The 17,137-nt window shown below is 42.2% G+C and overlaps 1 protein-coding gene across 19 annotated transcripts in view; it reads left to right on the top strand.

Annotated features, from left to right (window-relative positions):
* The window catches only part of PIAS2 (protein inhibitor of activated STAT 2), a 32,334-nt gene that overhangs the window by 13,088 nt on the left and 2,109 nt on the right, over window positions 1-17,137 (top strand). For 5 of the 19 annotated variants that reach the window (XM_074857079.1, XM_074857067.1, XM_074857072.1 and 2 more), the window contains exons 3-13: window positions 1,831-1,915; window positions 2,555-2,605; window positions 2,724-2,814; window positions 5,152-5,286; window positions 8,154-8,259; window positions 8,873-8,946; window positions 9,840-10,000; window positions 10,601-10,734; window positions 11,169-11,340; window positions 13,588-13,727; window positions 15,511-15,548. In XM_074857079.1, the coding sequence (XP_074713180.1) occupies window positions 1,831-1,915; window positions 2,555-2,605; window positions 2,724-2,814; window positions 5,152-5,286; window positions 8,154-8,259; window positions 8,873-8,946; window positions 9,840-10,000; window positions 10,601-10,734; window positions 11,169-11,340; window positions 13,588-13,727; window positions 15,511-15,548 (1,187 nt within the window). The other 14 variants (XR_012627221.1, XR_012627220.1, XR_012627219.1 and 11 more) reach the window with 12 other exon arrangements.

Below are 17,137 nucleotides of genomic sequence, written 5' to 3'. Positions count from 1 at the left end.
AGCAAATTTGGAAATGAGGCTTCCTTTGTTTAATAGTTTTAGATTGGTGTGGTGTTACGGAGGCTCTCAAATAAACAAGCAACCACCAAAAATTAAAAATTTATTGTCAACACAATTAACTAGCCCTCCGCAAATTACAGGTTCGAATGTCTGTGAGAGGAGAACAGAACAACTTCCTAGGGTTTAACAGGCAACCCGAAACGCATAACAAGGAACAACTCCTTAGGTTTTAACGACAACCCAAAACGCTCTGTCACTCACCTGAGAAGTGAGGGCTCTCAACTTCGAGGACCTGCTTAGGGCAGTGTCCCAACCCAAGTCACCTCAAGGAGTTTTCTTGAGCAGCATCCCGACCCAAGGGGAGAGTCCTCAACTGCAGCGTGCTGCTGCAGGGGATGAGCTCAAAATGGCTCCCCAGGGAACTCCATTTATAGCCAGGCCGAATCTGATCTGCACTCAATAGCCAAAGGCCCTAACTGCCCTGAAGCCCCAAGAGCAAAGGCAATCAGGAGCTGCTACACTTCAGCAGCCGAGAAGCCCTGTTTTCATTGGGCAGGTGCACCTGCCACATGTGGATAGCTTATAGTCCCAGTTAGTAGACCTGGGTGATTTGGACATGGAACAAACAAGTTTTGTGTGTTTGAGAGTTAAGGATTCAGAAACCAAATAGACAGGTAGGGCGGAGAGCTAGAAGTATAGTTCACTTCACTGTGACTCTTTAAAAGGGGTGAGTGCAATTGTTCTTTTGTACTAATACAAGAACACAAGAGCAGGTGTAGGTGTGGGGTTTAGTTTTAAACCACAGTCAATTCAATAACAAAATATTTCCATGATCTTTTTTATATGTGCTTGAGTATTATTTTAAAATGTAAAATGCTGTCTGTGGTGTGTGTGTGCACATACGTGCACAATGTAGATGTTTTGAATTGTTTGAGGAACTTGGGGTGTGTGTATGTTTGCTCCACCTGGGTTCTATTTTGTGTTTGGTTCCTTCTTGTGTGTGTTTTCTGGGCATAGAGATCATCTTCTCTGAATGTCACAGTGTACAAGACAGACTAGCTCTTCCAAATTTGCCTGGTTTAGTTGTGCTATTTTTGCATTTGTCCTACTTTGCTGGTTACTTTAAACTGTTGGACAAGTCCAGTCTACCTTTATTTCAGGTCAAGATTTCTAACTTCTCAAGTCGAAAGAAAGTAGAAAAGTAACATGTACATACTGTGAACCCTTAATACTAAAATATTACTGCTTCCCATCATTGATAGACAAGTAGGATTCTGATATGAAAGTTGTATTTGTTTGCTTGTTTGCCAAATGCTACTGAGCGGTAATTCCCAGACATGAAGTCTAGCTGGCTTCTCTGGCATTAGGAGTTGTGCTCCCTCCCTTCCTTCCCAAAGGCTTAGTTACCTTTAGCTGTTTCTGAATTGAGTAATTTACCAGCTGTCCATTAATAACTTCTGGTGCATGTTCTCTCCTTGTAGGACATTAAAACAGTTGTAAACATCAAACATCTTTTCTGTGGTACTCTTTTCGTCAGGTATCCAGTGTTACATTTTGTTGTGTGCTTGTTTGAATGCAGCTTGCCAAGCTTCTTTAGTACTGAAGTGTAATGTGATATTAAGCCATCTGAATATAGTTGAATGAATGATTTGTTCCATTGCTTTCCTGTTGACAGTTACATGCAGTTCAACCACAATTTGATTATATTAAGTGACTTACGCCTTGTTCCAGGAAAAACTCAGTTGCAGTTTCTGTTTTAATCAATGACTTTAATCACCATGGCTAAACCTCTTTTGTGTGTCTCTCTTTTTTTTTTTTTTTTTTTTCTAGTACAGAGCAGTATTCAGAGGTTCCAAGAGAAGTTTTTTATCTTTGCTTTGACACCTCAGCAGGTCAGAGAAATCTGTATTTCCAGGTAAGAAATAAGTGTGGCATAGTGTAGGTAAACTTTTGCAAAATTTTAGGAGAAAGAGTGGGTGTTTTGGTTTATTTTATGCATCTCATAGGCTTGCAGATGCAGAGTGATAATCCTCACCAAAGTTATGCTGAGTTTATCTGTTTGGTTTTCCTCAAGAACTACTGTGTGCAGAATTTATATGCAGTTGGGGTAAATCCTGTGCCACTAAAAGGTTAACAGTTAGTTTGTTCCAAATAATTGTGACTATTCTAGAGAGGTGGTAAGCTTTTCTTCCCTGCATGTTTCCTGGCTGCAGGAATGGAAGGCTGCTTTTATCTTTTTGTTCCAGGGTTCATGTTGTTGCAAGACCTATGGTGTAAGCCAAGAGAATTCATAGGGTTTTTTCCTCTCTGGCGACATCATATATTATTGTCACTATAAACTCTTGACATAGGACGCTGATCCTGAAGTTCTGCTTACCTTGCAGTAGCTAAACAGAGGTGTCACTTGTAAGACTTGTTTATAGCTCAGTCAAAGAAGAATAAGAGCAAAGCACAGTGATGTTGAGGCAGGTGTGCCAGTTCTTTCTGCATAATACGATAATATGAGATCTGCTGTCTAAATGAATACTTCTCTCTTTCTTTCTCTTTGTCACAGGGACTTCTTACCAGGGGGCAGGAGAGATTACACTGTCCAAGTTCAGCTAAGGTACCTTTTTCATAGTGTTCACTTCTTAATTGACCAATGTAACACAAGCCTAGATGTTTGTGGGGGACATACGAATGTGGTGACACTTAAATGACGCTTTCTCTTTTTGGGGATATAGGTTATGCCTAGCAGAGACAAGCTGCCCTCAAGAAGATAATTACCCTAGTAGTTTGTGTATTAAAGTAAATGGGAAGCTGTTTCCCTTGCCGGTAAGCTTGTTTGTATGTATTTGTGGCTTGTGACTTGCAGTGTGTGTTTTTTCTGTAATGTTAGCTTGCTAAAACAATCAAGCTGTTTATTGTTATCACTTAAATTTCCCTGGTTACTAATGTTAGGCACGTGGTTTGTACATTTGTTGTGCGAGATAACCATTACTACTATTAATCATGGTACAGCCACTGCATGGATTAATTGTGTTTTAGCCACCTATATCAAACCTCATCTGTTACAGTTAACACAACAAAATATGTCAAAAACAAAGCCCGTGTCTGCATGTGGAATCCTCCTCACAGGTCTTCAGCTGAGTTTATTTGACTTGATTGGTGGTAGCCCTTGCTGTTTGGGATGTCTGTGTTTGTGATTGGCTTGAGTTCCTTCTTGTTATGAGGGAATGGTATCAAAAGTGTGACTGAAATGAAGCATGTGCGCTGCAGAGTCTGGCTCTAAAAAAGAAAAAAAGTTGGGAAATAGAAGAGAACTTGCATCCTTGCTGTCCTGAAAGCAAGGCAGCTTCATTTTAGGTTGGAGACCAGCAGGATTATTGTGGCTGGTACAGTGTGCGTGGAAATACTCTCCTAAATATTGCAGGGATGGTGTGTGCATCCATGTAAGCTCATTATAAAGTCACCATAGTAGAGAAAGGCCTACTACAGCAAAGCAGTTGGGATATATACTCTGTAAATCGCTGCAGCTGTTGGGTCTTATTAAAGAAATGGCAAATCATTCATTCTTTTAAATGTGAAATCGTCAGCAGTACCCATACATCTGCTGCTTCTGTGTTGTGTGATAAAGCACACGTGGTAAGGTTCCCAGTAGCTACTGGGTCACTCATCTGGGGTGAGAATCACTTTAGGGAAAGTTCTTCAGCAGTTGCTACCTGCAGCTCTGGTCTGGCAGAGCTGCCTGTAGAAGCTCAAGTCCCTATTCTGTCATTGCAAGCAAGAGTCCTGTCTGAAATTAATAAAGGGCTGTGGTGAGGCACAGCCAAGGCTTGGTTGTCAGGTGAAATGTATGGACTGGTAACAGAGCTGCTTTGGAAACCTAGGAAATGATGTGATGTCTGTTGAGTCCTTGGATTAAAGGCAGTGATCATCCTATGGTATACTTGGCTAGTGAGCGGAAGAGGCTGTTTATTTCTGGTTTTTATTCTCAGTCTTAAGGTCTTTCAAAGTAACGCTTTTTCCAGGCTCTGAATGTGTGCGTTTCCCCGGGTAAAACAATATATGTGCCTGTGTTTTTCCAGCATATCCTTTCTGGGAGAGTTTCTTGTGTAGAATAACACTGTCTTGAACTAAATGAAATCTGGCAGTCAGTTCTGTGCAAGAAATAGGGCTGCAGTCTTTTATTGGCATCCTTCTGGTGCAGGATGAGTTTTTCAGATGAGTGGACTGCAGGCTGTCTGTGTGAGCTCAAAACAGATTCTCTGCGTTCCTGTTGCAGACTGGCTTGCTTTCGTAGTGACAGACACAGGGCGAGATGAATAAGCTGCAGTTAGGCTGTGTGCTCCTTCACATCGCACAGGTACTTCCCGCTCACGACATGCTGGAGAGTATGTGCTTGCCTAGAAGCAAAAGGGAACTGGATGGCTCCTGATTCAGTTCACGTACGTTGTATAGGAAATAAAACTACAGAGAAAAGCTGTCCGGGTTATGAAATTCTTCATCAAAGCTGAGCAAACAATATCTAGTTTTTGTTTCTGCAGACAACAGCAAAGCCTTTTACCTCATAAATACAGCTTACATTCCATGTACAGCTGCTCCGCAGGGGCCCTGGCAGTGCACAATGACAACCTGTTGCTGATGGGGCTAGGTGTAGTTGATGGGAGGCAAAGCAGACACCAAGGATGTGTAAAATCTTGTTGCAAGAGCTCCACTGTTTCTTAAATAGAATCAGTGAAATGTTTCCTGGGTGTGAAATGCTGAATTAACTCTTTATGTCTTGCTGTGTTTGTCACTAAGACTGTGTCCTTGTGATGTTCTACTCTGTTTCAGTGGGGCGGTGGTGGGATGAAGGTAAAGCATCAACATTACTTTTTACTATTCCAGTGAACTCAACTGGACCAAAACTATATTCTCTGCCACCTTTTAAGCACTTCCATAAAACCACTTTGAGCCAAAAATGCTTTAAAATTGTGGCTGATTTACGGTGTTAGACTATCAAAGACTGGTATTTCTCAGAGTAAGTGTTAAATTTAGTCTCCAGCCTAGAGAGCTTCTAGGTTTCTCTGCTTCCCATAGATCTGTTTAAAACTAACAAATCTGTTTCAGCAGGTTTCAGAGTACGGCGGGGAGACTTGGTAACACTTTCCTCATCCTTTCTTCCCATAGGGATATGCTCCACCGCCAAAAAATGGAATTGAACAGAAGCGACCTGGGCGCCCCTTGAATATAACTTCTCTAGTTAGGTTGTCGTCAGCAGTGCCAAACCAGATTTCCATTTCCTGGGCTTCTGAAATTGGAAAGGTAAACTGTATGTTCTGTGGGGTGTGAAAAATTGTCTAAATAACCTCATCTAGCATTCCTTCTCCCCCACTGCCTGATGTTGCTGGCAAGGCATACACCAACAAGTGTCTAGTATTAGGTGGCTGAACTTATTATCAGTGCCAGTAAACAAAGTTTGTTCTAGAAATATGGTAGTTTACAGTAGCATATATGAGATTTGCATACAGATGGCAAAGACTTCCTTACAGAATTCACATTTGAAAGCCTGCTGTTAGGGGTTGCCTGAAATGTGTGTCAAAAATACCAAAATCTTTTTTCAGTGTAAATAGTACAAAACAGTTCAGACATGACAAAACAACAGAAGGAAAACCTACTTTCTTCCTTGTAGCACGATGGCTGTGAAAAATGACATTATGTAGCCGTATATTCTAAGGCATGTTTCTTAGTATCTGTTGTAACTGTCCATTGGAGAAGGCTTTTTAAGATGACTGGATGTGCCAAGGCAGTGGGGGTGGAGACATGCATTTGCTTTTGAGATTTTTGTGTTTTCTAACCAAGTAATACTAAGTAGTTTTACAAAATTTTATTTCATAGGAGGAACTGGTTGATGGATATTTCCATCTCTATTGTTTTGAGATTCCTTTTTTACATGAAAATGGTCTCTCTGTGAGTTGATTTAAAACTGTACTTGCAAATAAACCAAAACAGGGGTGGAATTTCCAGCTCAGAAAGCCCTTAGACAGCAGATTTCTGGGAAGGGTTTACTGGGGAGGTGTCATGCTGCTGGTGTCAGCCGTTTCTGGGCTTGATAGATCTCAAACATGCTTGGTTGGATCATACTTGCGTGGTGTGTGCGTTTGTAACGTGGGGTATCTGAGCAGTGTGTGTTTTCTTAAAAATGAAGAGTATTCTAGAAGTTGGGGTGGCTTGAGGGAGAATTGACTCAATGTGGGGAAGGATGGAGGGCTGGGGGAAAAAATGAAGATTGAAGCCTCTTCATAATACAGTCCTAAACTTAATGGAAAGCTGCAGTGGGGGGAAAAGCATGCTAGACTCAGGTGGCAGGAGATAAAGGGGGTGGTGCCTGAAATGTGACACCTGTTGCTCTCTAGCACCTGCAGTTATTAAAGATAGTTGAAAAGGAATTAGCCTTTAAAATGGCTGTGTGGTTAGAAATCCCCCTATGGATTTACTAAGGAAAGAAAAGGGGAGAGTGAGGAAGTTCTGAATTCATCCAGGTTTAAATAGCTCTTGCAGCAGCCCTTTCAGCTGTTGGTAAGTCAAGAACTCCTCTGTGACTGACCAGTTGTGTAAGTTCTTCTGGATTCAATTATCAAAGTAGTTTATCTCCTTTTTTTCTTCAAAATCAAAACTTGTGGACTAGAGACGCCACACGTTTCAAAGTGAGACTCCAGTATGAGCTTTTATACACTAATTAAAATTTTAGAAATCAGAGAGAAAGCTAATGTTCAGAAAATGAGTGGCAGTGCTGCTAGCAAAGTTGTTGGTTTTTTTTAAAACAGAGGTGGAGGGAAAGATCGAAGCCTTTGCTTCCCAATCATAAAGCACAAGAATCTTGAAATGGCTGCAGCGTTGTTTGTGTGGCCTTGGCCTCTCTGGCTGACCCCTGCTTTCTTCCCCCACTGTATCTGCGAAAACATATTCTCATGGGAGCAGATGAATTGGAGGTTATCCCAGCGCTCCCCCTTGCCCCAAGAGGTAACGCCAGTTCTTTGGACTAACGTTGGTGCTCGGCTCTAAGTATCAGCACTCGCGTACAGCCGTTGCCATTCATCCTCTCGATGAGACCCTTGGGGGCAGTGTGGAGTGTCAGCGGGCTCACATGGTGAGGGCTTACTGGTGTCTGCCTGGCCCATAGCGAAGGGCTGCTGAGCAGAGAAGGCGTTAATCCCACAGAGGTGATCACACTTGAGCCTGTGGAATTCTGTCCGTAGGCAATAAACAGTGCAATGTATGGTCATTCTTTAAGAAAAAAAAGAAAAAACATTTTTTTCCTAGTGGTTTCCCATGCATTTAGATTAGTTTATCTGCTCATCTAGATAAGAGCTGGTTTTCCTATAGGTGGTAAAGCAATAGCAGGACAATAGGTGTTCTTGTTTAAAATTCTTGTGTGGTACCCAGCAGTACAGGAGCCATAAGCAGGTGGCAGGCAGAGAGTGGAAATAAGAGATGGCAGGTTGTGTGTGTTATACAGATGAAACCATTATTATTCTGCAGTAGCGGGAGTTGCAGAATTTTCTCTTCATTAGTGACCTTGAAGAGAGAGTGAACACGGAACAAAAGAAGCTGGCAAGCAGTGTAAGAGTAGTAAATGCTAGGGAACGTGGCCAGCCTCGGAGGAGTGGGTATGGTGTAATGAGGCTTGGTTTAAAAGTGCAGAGCAAGCTAAAAAAGAGGTACCAGCAAGTCAGTGCAGCTGTGTGCTGTTTGAAGGTGTTGTGTTAGCACCTGAAAGACCATTTGTCTTTTCTTTTGTCACATGATTGATACTACAAAAAGCGAAGGGTTTAGGAGAGAAAGGGAGAAGTTCTTAAGGACTGCATGTATGAGAAGGTCCATCACCTTAGGTAGTCTAAATCATCTTCCCAGGAGAAGAGCCCAGACTGTCTCTTGGTTGTGGAGTTACTCTTAGTTAAGCCACAACCAGCATAGGGCAATTGGACGTGATTGGCAAGAGAATTCTGGCAGAGTATTAGACTCTTTCACAGTAGTGAAGCTGTCTATCAATGCTTTTCATAACTATTAAGCAAAAAATTGTCATGTTTTTGTTTTTACTGTGTGCTACAACTAGTCTAAATAGTAATCTGTTGTCATAGCGAAAGTGCTGTATGAAATCAATATTTAATCTTTAATCACTCTTTTTGTAGAATTACTCCATGTCTGTGTATCTCGTTCGTCAGCTCACTTCAGCTATGCTTTTGCAGAGGTTAAAAATGAAAGGTATCAGAAACCCCGATCATTCCAGAGCACTGAGTAAGTCTGATTTGCCTGCCTGTACTTTTTGAGGGTGGTTGGTAGTTCTTTAGAACTGGTAATACTTAGGGGGTTTCCAGCATTTTGAAAAGAAAGTCCATGCCCAGAGTGTTAGTGGTTCCCTTTGCTGTTGCTGAGGCATCATGCACTTGTCAGTGTGGGTCCCTGCACTGGTAGGGAGCACACCTAGAGATCCCATCTGAAATGCTCCTACAGGAATGCCACCAGCACCACTCACTGGGGTGGGCTGTGAGGGGCAGCTAGGTGTCCTAAATTCTCTTCCCTTGCATGTGATGCCAATTTGTACCTCATGTCTTTGTACCTCACTCACTGATGATTATTTTATTTATCTCTTGGCATGTTGGGTTGACTTGGCTGTACTAACCCTTGTGGCTGTTAGTGCATCTGCTGCACATCAATCAATCTTGCGATGCACAGTGTTTGCCAGTTGCTTATAAGCAGTGAAACTGTTGTTGTTTGATATTGCTGTGAACTAATTTCCTAGATGCTTGATTTTTTTGGAGAGCTGGAAATAAAGTACATGTACTGGCGAATCAAGATTAGCATTTTAAATAATGATGTCTGTGTATAACTTCTTAATTTATTTTAATAGTTAAAGAAAAACTAACTGCAGATCCTGATAGTGAGATTGCGACAACCAGTCTGCGAGTATCTCTGATGTGTCCTGTAAGTGTGGCTGGAAATTACTATATGCAGATTTGTATTTTCATCTTTAGTGCAGAGTTGGGCTGCTTTTAAAAGGCCCTGCTTTAGAAACTTCACTGCCTTTTGTTCTATACTGATTCATTAATATAAAATAGCAGGGAGAAGGGTGCATCTACAAGCACCTGGTTGTAGCAGCACATTCAACCAGCTGTGGCTTAGAACTGTGAGTGCCTCAGTTGTAATGCAGTCAGAACCAAGTTGCTACTCGTGTGTGTATAGTGAGGCCTTTAGAAGAGGTAGGTAATCTTGTATATTGAGGCGTTGACACTAATTGGGCAGGGTGACAGAATAATTAAAGGATACAGTGGTAAATAAAACTTAAGATCTCCTCGTCACAGTAGTATTGCTTACACAGCCAGCTACTACAACACACAAAAAACCCCTGATCACCGTGTAACAAGGTAACACTGCCTTGGGGTTTCTCTTCCCAGGTAGAAACTGGCTTTGTGTTTATGACTGGTCTGTTAAGGTAAATGTTAAAATGGGTATTACAGCATTCTGAGTCTAAAATAAGTGGAGCTCACAAAAACCCTTGAAATATTTGGCTAAAAGAAAATTATAAAAGCGAGTGCTTCATTAAAGGTCTTTTAATAAAAATAAAATCCTAGAAATAACAGGTCCATTAGAAATGTTTCTGACTGTTTTCAACTCGGTGAAGACTTTGAGGGTGGCCTTATTGTTCCTTTAAGTGCACTGTATGTGCTTTGATAGGGTGGATTTGCCTGCAGTGACCTGGGCACCTCTGTAGTGAGAAGAGACAGTTACTTCACCGACTGCCTCTGATTTCATTGTTAGCCGTCCAGGCCTACTTCACTCTATTCTGTTCTGACACCTTTTAAATGCATCTCCTGCAGTTGGGAAAAATGAGACTGACAATCCCATGCCGGGCTGTTACATGCACACACCTGCAATGTTTTGATGCTGCTCTTTATCTTCAAATGAATGAAAAGAAGCCTACCTGGATCTGCCCTGTCTGTGACAAAAAGGCAGCTTATGAGAGCCTAATATTAGATGGGTAAGAGACTGGGTTTGCAGATTACACAATTACTTAAAATTTTTCATGATAGCTACTTGTGACTTGAGGTTTAGCCATTTCATACTATTTTCTTTGTCAGAATGCTTTAGACTGGGAGGAACTGTTAGACCGTTAGTTTCTATTCCCTTGTAACAAACTGTGCAAGTTTATCTCCTAACTGCATCATCAAACTCTTCAGCCTCAGTATATTTCCTCTGGAGAAATCCAAATGTGACGTCTAAGGATAGGTCTCCCTTTCACATGACCTTATCTCTGAAGCTATTAACTTTAAAATTTAACCTTAACTCATAAACAAGTGTCAAACTTGATTCAAAGCATGATGATTTCTGCTCCTATATGGAAATCTATGAATTGCAGCAAGTGTTGGAGTAGAACAGGGGTCGGTTGGGATACTTTCAGGTTTCAGTGTCTGGATGTCTGCGAAGGCCATAATTACAGGCTTTCAGGTAACACGAACTAGGGAGAGAGTACTTGCAGTAGGGTGAAGGTGATCATAATTTGCTTTTCAACTGTGACTCCTTGTCACTTAGAATAAAAAATTGAACTTGGAATCAAAAATGAAACCACTCTATTTTTCAGGCTCTTTATGGAAATCCTTAATGAATGTTCAGATGTGGATGAGATCAAATTCCAAGAAGATGGTGCCTGGTGCCCCATGAGGCTAAAGAAAGAAGCTGTGAATGTCTCAAGTCCACAGTGCACCAAAATAGAAAGTACGTCCATCTGGGTGCTGGTTGCAAACCAACGAAAAGCCTTGGAGACTCAGTTGTAGCTTGGATAACGTGTGTGGATATTGATGTTTGTTTTGTGGAGGGCTTAATACTTCTTTTATTTAAACTGAAAAGAAAGGGTTGTATCTCTGAAAGTGTGCATTTTTGGGCTTAACTGCTTTATAATAGCAGTTAAGAAAACAAAAGTTGCTCTTGTTTTAGGTCCTTAAACTGGTAAGTGAGGATTAAAGCTTGTGCTTTAATAGTCTCAACGTGATACACAATACTAATAAAACAGTTCCTGGGATGTTAACGTTCTCTGTAGTGGCCAGGAAGTTGAGCTAAAACAGGATTTGAGTTGCTGGTTCTGTTGCAAATAGAAACTGCTGATGGTTAACAGCCTTTAAAAAGCAATGATATTTTATTTTCTTGTTTAGGTTCCAGTGTGGTTAGCAAACTGTGTTCTGTGACAGTGGCCAATGAGGTAAACAAGAAGAAAGTTGATGTTATTGACTTGACGATAGAAAGCTCTTCTGATGAAGAGGAAGATCCTCCTGCCAAAAGGAAGTGCGTATTTATGTCTGAAACACAAGGAAGCCCAACCAAAGGGTTTGTCAATTTTAAAGTTAGTTGTTATTCTGTAATGTCTCAGATAAACTGATGTTTAGTTGAATGGACTTGTAACTCTTCAGGATCCAGCTCCACACTTCCAGAGGAGAATTTCTAGGCCTTTCCTTGCAGAAGGTTGTGTTGCTGCAGTACCTTTGTACAGGCAAAACACTATTAAATAGTTTTACATCTCACAATCTTGCGCTGTTGCTGTGTTTGCAGGGATATTTCTCCATAGAAAAGGAAGCTGATTAAGCTATTGGACAGGATTCTCCTGAGAAATCAGGTTATGCCAAGTGGAGGAGCTTTATGCATTCTTGCTAAGTTAGTGTCATCTTTTCTCTCGCTGTCTATTACATCCTTTCTAATCTGCCCTGGTGGCCAGGAAAGCAGGCTGAGTTTTGTGTTTCATCCATCCTGTCAGTCTTGGAAGGGAGGTGCTTTCCTCTTTAGACTCAAGACAAGTTCTTTCTCCATCTCTCTGTTAACAGTGTCCAAGACATTCCAGAGTTTGTTAGCCATCGTTACCACTCAGTCCTGTGCCTTGGTTAGCACAACCAACGACTTCCCAAGTCCTCTGTCAACTGCTCCATCTCTGTAGTCGTGCCTGACTTCAGTGGCAGGCTTAACCACCTTCTTGACTGTTGTGCCTTCTTCTGTCTGTCCGTCCCAGGCCATGCGACTCAGCTGCAGTTACCGTTTGTGGCTTCCATAAAGTTCTTGCTCTTGGCCCGCAGGGAGCACTGGTTAGGCTCACCAGCAGTCACTGTTCCACGAGGCGTTTCCAAGCATCAGCTTTTACAAATGGCTTATTAGTGTTGCTGCATGGCATGAGGGGCATGTCTGTGTGTCTCAGCGTAGTGGCTTATGTCTTGTGTGTATAATAGTAGTAAAAACAACCCCCTTCTGTTCGGCCAGCTCTTGAAGTAATGAGCAGGTGTACTGTGTTTAGTCCACAGGAATGTGTGGTCTTTGGTAGAGAAAACAGTCAGCTTCAACAACTTCCAGCAGTGATACTGAAATGCTCTTGCTTTTTGTGAGGATTGTGGAGAGGTCTTTCTGTGAAAGACTCTGTTTCTTATTTTTGTAAGAAAAAATAACTACAAATACATCTCTTAATGAAGTTTAAGAAGGCACCAAGCCTTCCTTCCGTGCTCCTGTGTTTGTCTGAGATGGCTACCTGCAACCATAATTGTGGAAGGACTTGAGTTTTCTTGTCTGTCTGTGACCAATGTCTTTTCCTTGCTGTTCGGGTTTTGAAATGGAGTGTGTTCATTTTTCAAATCCAAGTCAAAGCCAGACTTTTGCGGAACAGCTTATCTCCCGTAAACAATGTTGCCTGAATGCTAGTTTTGGCAAAACTGGGGTATCTTCCTATAGGCACAGGCAACGTAGGCTGAAGTATAAGAGGTGCTTGAGAAGGGAGGGTCTGAAATCGGAAGCAGCGTAAATGCAGCAGTCTGGGGAGGAAGGCTCGAGTGGGTAACACTCGTGGCTGGTGGGCTGGAGGGAGTGATGCGGAGCAGCTGGGAGCAGGACTCCGGGTGTTTCCACCTGGCTTGGAGTTCATGAAGTATTTGATGCACGTGGCTGGTGCCTGAATGCCTGTGGCATCATCTTTAACAGTGCCGCGAAGTTGGGCTGGATGATCTTCAAGGTCTTTTCCATCCTAGATGATTCTGTGAAGTAATTGGGCAGAAGGTGGGGATGCAGAAGGGTTTTAACTGGTTGCATGCTCCTGCAGAGCTGAACTTAGCTTGGGCTCAGGCTGTGAGTAAAGATGGGTTTGATATTTAAGTCCCACCCGTGTAATCTGTGCTCCAGCGGCTGGGTAAGGGTCAGTCGTGCCCTTGACATGACAGGTCAGCCCTGAGGAACAGTTACATGGAGAAATGGAAACGAGTGCTCTCCTCCTGGCTCTGGCTACCTGCACCTCCCTCCCAGGGTGCTCCACAGATACAGATCCACATTTCTGTCTCTGAATGGTAATGACTCCAGCACTGTACTTTGTTTTAACGCCAACTTGCTCTTATATCACAGCTGCTGTTGAGAGCCACGATACGGTCATGTTATTATGAAGACTGTTATGAAAGAGGAAATTAGAGTGGAATACTGTGTAGTGAGTAGCCACGCTACAGTTGTGTTGTAACAGAGTGACCTTGTGAATGAGAGTGCACAGCGGTGCATCATTTCTCTTCTCTAACTAATGGCCAGGTTGTTTGTAATTTCCCATGCTGTTTAAAACAGGGTTCTGATGTATCGGCCGTCTGCTGTCAGAGTGCCCAGCGTGACATCGGTCAATGCTGCTGCTATTCCTCCTTCATTAACAGACTATCCAGTACCATTCCATCATCCACCAATATCCAGTATCTCATCAGACTTGCCAGGTAGGTGGTGGCTATTTTTAATGTGTATTTGGAGAGTCTTACTAATTTGCGGGGTGGGTAAAAATTGGGAGAATCGATCAACTTTTTTTTTTTTAATGGAACAAGACTATATGCAGTATTTCACTGATGTCTAGAAAAGTCCAGTGCAGGCTGTCTTCCCAGTTTCAGATTGCGCTTTGCAACAGGGATGTGCAAAACATTGCTTCTGGGGTATAAATTGGCGCTTTGGAACGGCAGCCAGAAACACTTCTCGCTATATTCAGTTAGACTTTGTGTAAACATCCGGTTGTTACGTGTTGTAGATGCGAGGGAGAGTAGCTGCTTATTTAAGTTATAGACGTGTGATGGCAGTGACTCATCCCGACCCTAGATGTAGAGATGTTCTGCTAGCTGATTATAGTGGTGCTCTGTCTAGACTGTATGAAAAAGGTTAAGGTGAGCTACAATATGTAAGCTGACCTCTATTGACTTTCTTTACCTAGACATACCCTAAATGCCTATGATGTATTCTTCAACACTGCTGCTAAATATCAGACAAAAGGTGGGGAAACTGATTGTTTTCTATCCTGGCTCCTTGAAAAGCACACTGTATATAGGGACTCTGGGGGTTCTCTTTGCCGGCTGTAACGAACCCAGAGCCCAGGAAATGGTGACTTGTGGTGACAGGTGTCACATTGGCCTCCTGTACTTCCCTCTCCCCCCTCCATTGCCTGTCTCCATTTCTCCCCTGCAACATCTCTGGGTTTTTTCCTCTTCTTTCAGCACCAGTTTGGCAATGGGATGGATATCATTCCCCTTGTTTCTCTGTCCATTTTGGTTCCCTTACTGCTCCCTCCCTCCACTTCTCCCTTGTTAAGAAATCGGTTGCCTTCCCAAATTGGATAGGAGAGTAAGTTGAGAGAACTGTTGTCTCTCTCTATCAACTGAAGTTCAAGAATGTGCAAGAACAAAAGAAGCTGTCAATTCTGTAAAAGCAGCTGATCTTAAATCTCCTTCAAAATTTTTCTGTAATGGAGAAGAGGAGGAGACATGCCGCTGGCCAGAACAGATCTGGAGGTGAGGGGAGAGGGAGGGAGGAAGTTCACCATTTTTTTCTGTTGACATAGCAAACACAAGGCCAATATTTAGAAACAAAACAAAAAAGACTGTAATTTCTCATTGGTTTTCATAATTTTAAACATCTTTGCCCTGAATGCTTACACGCTAATGGTGTATAAGATGGACACTAGTTGTCACTGCTCTTAGAGGATATACCTTGAACTATTGTAGTTTCCTCTTCTTCGTTCCTTTTATTTGTCTAGACACAAAACGGGGATGATATTAGAAATGTTTCCTTATTGGCTGCCCGTGGGTGGAGGAAGAGACCTGCTGCTTGTTTTTGGACTTGTGCATGTTGTGACTTTACTTCATTCCAGCATCTTTAATGTGATGACACTCTTCATGTCCCAGTTTGGCCAAGTCAGGTACAATATGCAGTGAAACTTGCATTATGAACCAACAGCTCGAAATGGCAACCTCCATCTAAGCAACCACATTGAACCACCCTGCAATATCCAGTGAATAATCACCATTATGTCATTCTCATTCTTAAAAAGAGCCACTTGTACTAGATAACTCGTTTTGCTGCTGCCTGAAGTAGTCATTGAGAGTGGTGTCACAGTGGTATATTCCATTTAGAAACTGTAACAATTGCAAAATCTGTTCTACGACCACAAAAAAGTTCCTTAAATTTGTTGTGTATGAATAAAAGAAAGACGCATCAACTTATTATCCTTCCTTCTAGGTCTGGATTTTCTTTCACTAATCCCAGTTGATTCACAGGTATGTTTCTGAACATAATTAATTTCCAAGTCTGGTTTTTGTGACATACTGCTTGAGTAACTATCGGGGCGCTGTCATCATCCATGCCATGTCTGCAGTCCACTCGCTTAGACCTAATCACAGGCCAGGAAAATCCATTTTCCTGACAAGAGGTGGTAACAAAGAGCCCTTAAGGGAGGATTCAGGTTAGCCTCACCAGGATAAATCCAGGCATGGAAACAGGCTTTTTATTGATAGCTTCTCTTTCTAAAGTGGATACATGCACACCGCTGACATGAATACACCCATCGTGTTACTTTGTGCTCTTAGTTCATACTGTGTGTCTGTAGGCCAGATGAAGCTCTGTCAATATGCTTCACTGATTGCTGTTTCTGTTGGTCTTGATATTAGGAGATCAAGTTTTAAAGAAAATATCTTAATTAATTTGATGGGCACGTGGCTGAACAGTTTTATAATAAATCCCTCCATGTAACACCTAAACCCCATTGGCTTGGGATTACATGGAAATGCTGTAGATAAAAGTAGCTAGGTGGTGCTTTTCCTTTCCTGGAAACTTAAACTTTACACTGTTCGGGAGAATGATTCTTACAGTAGCTAGACTCTTACAGACTACAGCCTTGAAATGTGGGGGAATATCAGCTCCCCGAGACAAGAGGATCTGAAGCAGACCCTCTGTTTTGTATCTGTCACTAGAAGACAACAGTAATAGGACTCTGCAGTCCAGAGTTGACCTTCTGGTGCCTTTAAAAACAAAGGATGAACTTCCTCCTTTTTTTTGCCACTTGTGATCTCTGCGCACTACTCTGTGCCTGGCTTTGAGATCTGAACTGCCAGAAGTGGGAATAACACAAGTTTGTTTATGTGGGAGACTGGAAGCAGGTATGCTGCTCTGAAATGTCCACTTGGGACAGTTCAAACAGTTGTAAACATAGGCCCAAGATTGGGATCCACAGGGTAAGAGAAAGTAAGGTGTGTTGAACAACATGTGTGTGTGTGTCTGCACGTGTGGGGGTGTATTAGATGATCCTCCTCTGACACCTGGCAACAATGTTCTGTTTTGAAATGCTTAGAATATTTAGCGCTGGTTTGAGAAGGCTTGTTTCACTTCAGGAAATGAACTTAGAGATTTTTCTCAATCAGACTTGATCAGGGCTTATTTATCACTGCTAAAATGTTGAGGCCTGCATGTATCATTGCAGGTATATACTATGAAAATGTTGATTAGTACAGCTGCTGCCATTTGAGGGGAGGAAATTCTAACCTCCATTGAAGTAGCAAAAAGCATTCTGCTACTTTTCATGATGAAAGGAGCCTGAAATACGCTGTTGTGCCCAGTAACATTCTCCAAATGCGAAGGTGGTTTGTTTTTTTTTATGGTCATCATGTGGACATGATAGTGTTTCTTAATGTGCTAGTCAATGCTCAAGCTAACCAGTTAGTAAGAAAATAAAAACGGGGGGGGAGGAGGATGAGGGAGAAGGGCTCGTGGCTACCATCTCTGCTTGCTTACTCGCTGGTTTGCAGAACTCCGGTTCTTGCTGTGCATGTGTTAACGAGGTTCTGCTCGTAACGTGTTCTGTGCTTGTTGT

The sequence above is a fragment of the Strix uralensis genome, chromosome Z, assembly GCF_047716275.1.
Source record: "Strix uralensis isolate ZFMK-TIS-50842 chromosome Z, bStrUra1, whole genome shotgun sequence".
Lineage (NCBI taxonomy): Eukaryota > Metazoa > Chordata > Aves > Strigiformes > Strigidae > Strix > Strix uralensis.
Note: the sequence above shows the minus strand (reverse complement) of the source record. Positions and strands in the feature narration are given on the sequence as shown.